The following is a 3315-nucleotide window of genomic DNA, read 5'->3' on the forward strand; positions in this document are numbered from 1 at the left end:
TCCAAAGTTCCCCCAAATATAATATTAATTATATCATAGCAAATGCGAAGGGAAAGCAAAAGCAAAAGCAAAAGCAAAAGCAAAAGCAACAGTCCACGGATCCACTGAACGAGCAAAACGAGGCTCTAAACTGTATATATGTGGACCGGATATGAAAGCAATAAAAATTCTGGTACCATTTTGTCTATATTCTCACTTGTTATTATTTCTTTTTTCCCCTCCAGCTTTATCTATCTCTCCACAAAGTTAACTGGCGCCAGTGCTGCTCCCGTGGATAAACAGGCCTTGATGTTTTCAAAACATTCCATCTCGGACAAGCTGAATGCCCCATCAGTCAGGCCACCCAAATGAGGCTGGATGATGACTCTGTCGCTGGTGCGGAAATAGTGGCTATAAAAAAATTTTTTTTTTTTTTGTTTGGGAAAAGTTGTGTCAGCTCGTTTCTTCCGCTCTACCCAGTTGCATAGACAAATATGTATACATATAATAAAAACATTAGGGAGCACATACTTAATCTCCGGCTCGTTGGGAAAGACGTCCAGCCCGGCCATCTTCACTTTGCCCGACTCCAGGGCATCGATAAGCGCACCTTCGTCAACGATCATTCCACGGGCGGTGTTAATGAAGAACACGCCATCCTTCATTTTACCGAACTCTTTGCGCCCGATTAGGCCTGTAGTGGCGGCGTTCAGGGGACAGTTTATGGAAACGATGTCGGAGACGGAGAGGAGCTCGTCGAGAGAGGCGCAATATGTGGCGGAATATTGAGCCTCAACGTCTGCGGGGAGTTGGGTGCGGTTGTAATATTTTATCTTCAAATTGAAGGCTAGCGCTTTGCGGGCGAGGTGCTTTTTGGTGATCGCACTGATGTTAGAACTTTTGTTCATAAAAACCACGACCCTGTTTCAGGTTCCAATCCATTACCCCCAGTAATAATGGGTGGAATGCAGGGCCTGTGGGGGAAAATATATACGCTCTGTTTGTGCCATGGCCGCCATGACATGGTAGAGATTGCTTTCCCGAAACAAGGGAGGCCGCTCATATCCAACCACGAATATCAACCAAAGAAGGAAGAAAGTCCATATACCAACCTTCCCTATACTCCCCATTCCCACAATCCCCAACGTCAAACCTCTAGGATCCTTCGTCGGCACAAGCCCATCCTTCCACCGTCCCTCCCTAGCCGACCTCTCCGCCACCGTTGCATTCTTCAACACAGCCAGGATCAGGAACATACTCATATCCGCCGTGGCCTCAGACACTGCATTGCGGGTATTGCAGAACCAGATCTTGCTGCGCGTCATCCAATCGACGTCGAACTCGTTGTAACCCGCAGAGCCCGAGGCTATGATTTTGCAATGCGGCGCCAGGGGCCCTAGGAGCTCCTCATCGAATGGCTCGAATGGCAGAGTGCCCATTCGCACCATGACAGCGTCAAAAGGCCCCTTGCAAGCGACGAGCTCGGCAATTTCGGGGATGGCGCCTGCGCGGCCTGGGGATTTAAGGACCTATAGTTGCGAGATATTAGCACATGTTTTCTCTTTTTAATAGAGAGCTGCACAGATGCTTAGAAGGTATGGAGAGGAGATTGTATACATGGAAATCATATTTTGACTTGAAGTCGGCTAAATATTCCTCGCTCGTGTATGCGGGATAGCTGAAGGCTAGGACTCTGGGTTTTGCGCCTGTAGCAGACGGTGACATTGTTTTGTTATGTGTTATGTGCTCGTATGCTACCTCCAGAAGATGCCGGCTAAAGAAGTATCCACGAATTCCAATCTGTGTATTTATACTAGTACTTGTTAAATTATTGGTCTTGGAATACTTTGAAGCTGCGTAGAGGACGGAGTGGTCAAGCGATTCAGCTGATACCCGCACCTTTCAAAAGATGCAACGTGAGAAAACTTGGAGATAGATAATCAGTGTACTTCTATTTGAAAAAAAAAAATAATTAAAATAAAAATAAAAATAATTAATTATTAGAATTGGAATTTCATAAGATAGAACGTTATATACGTATGAAGTGTTAGTATAATTGAGGTGTTTAAGCGAGAAGTAATTTCGGATCTCAATTTGACTCTAGAGTCTCGGATAAGATAAGCTCAAGGGGCGGGAACCCTGGAGACAATACTAGTACACATTGATCCTTCGATTTAGAAGAGAACATGAACTTGTATAATTCTTCAATATGAAAATGTGTTCATCAGACAAGAAGCACCACCCCACCGTCGGACTAGATCCTAAGACACCACCCCCGCATTCGGCTGTCCTGTGTCGAGACCAAGGTGCAAATGGAACCGAACTTGAATGTTCGGTTCGGAGATTGGGCGTTGGGAGACACGGTGAGCATTCTCCTGAGCTCTGTGATTAGCAGATACCGCTGGAGCGAGAAGTTCGAGAATAGAATTGGGCCTGGTGGCTAGTATGAATTGTCGTTGAATGCTACCCTGATCGTTCCCTACCCCGCATAACGAAACAAGAGGTGGTTAACTTGAGTAAGAAGAGAGTCCGATGATGGTCAGGGCATTTTCACTTTGGCCGTTTGCTCGATAATTATCAGGCTATCTTTGTTGTGGCAGTTCTGAGCCAGCATATCTGATCGGATAAAAGCTTCCGCCAATTCTTCTAACCATTTCAACCTGTACCGATAGACGGTATAAAACGAACCACATCTGCCTTCCGAAAATCCCCAGTATCCGGCGCAAGCAGAGCAAAGAAAGGCGTCAATCAATCAATCAACTATGACCATAGTCACGGCCACAGCTACTACCGGAACAACTACGCTCGTCAACAGAGCTTCAGATTCCAACAAACCTGCTAACCACTCTCTCCATTAGATCCCCACTTTTGAGAGTAAAGAAGAAGAGCAAAAATGGGCCAAAAACCACATGGCAGGTGCCTTCCGGATATTTGCGAAGTTGGGGTTTGCTGATGGCGCATCGGGACACATAAGTTTGAGAGGTACGATATCATTCATTGTATTTATTCCATATGATCGTGCTAAGCTGACGTTTTATTCCAGACCCTGTGAATCCGAACTATTTCTAGATCAGTAATGCACCCTCATTTTTTCTCGATCAAAAGACATTATATATGTATTTATGTGCTGAGGTCACAAGATGAAACAATTTTCGCCCCAAAACGCGGCCCTGCACGAGGGAAGGTAATCCTATACTAACGTTTTGTCCTCTGCCCATCCTCAACCCAATAATAGACCCGTACGCCAAACACTTCGCCTGCATCACCGTTTCGGACCTTATACTGGTGAATCATGAGGGAACTCCCGCTCACAGGCCACAGAGAAACAAAGTCAAC

The 3315-nt window shown here is 45.7% G+C and overlaps 1 protein-coding gene across 1 annotated transcript; it reads right to left on the reverse strand.

The window, feature by feature from the left end:
• Positions 1 to 230: 230 nt before the first annotated feature.
• Positions 231 to 1704, reverse strand: HCAG_02609 (predicted protein; the record flags this gene model as incomplete). Its single annotated transcript, XM_001542388.1, has 4 exons — positions 231 to 318; positions 511 to 848; positions 1092 to 1508; positions 1597 to 1704. The coding sequence occupies 4 exons, from the start codon at positions 1702 to 1704 to the stop codon at positions 231 to 233; spliced, it is 951 nt and encodes a 316-aa protein (XP_001542438.1).
• Positions 1705 to 3315: the final 1611 nt, after the last annotated feature.

Source organism: Histoplasma capsulatum, genomic scaffold, assembly GCF_000149585.1.
Source record: "Histoplasma capsulatum NAm1 scaffold_2 genomic scaffold, whole genome shotgun sequence".
NCBI classification, from domain to species: domain Eukaryota; kingdom Fungi; phylum Ascomycota; class Eurotiomycetes; order Onygenales; family Ajellomycetaceae; genus Histoplasma; species Histoplasma mississippiense.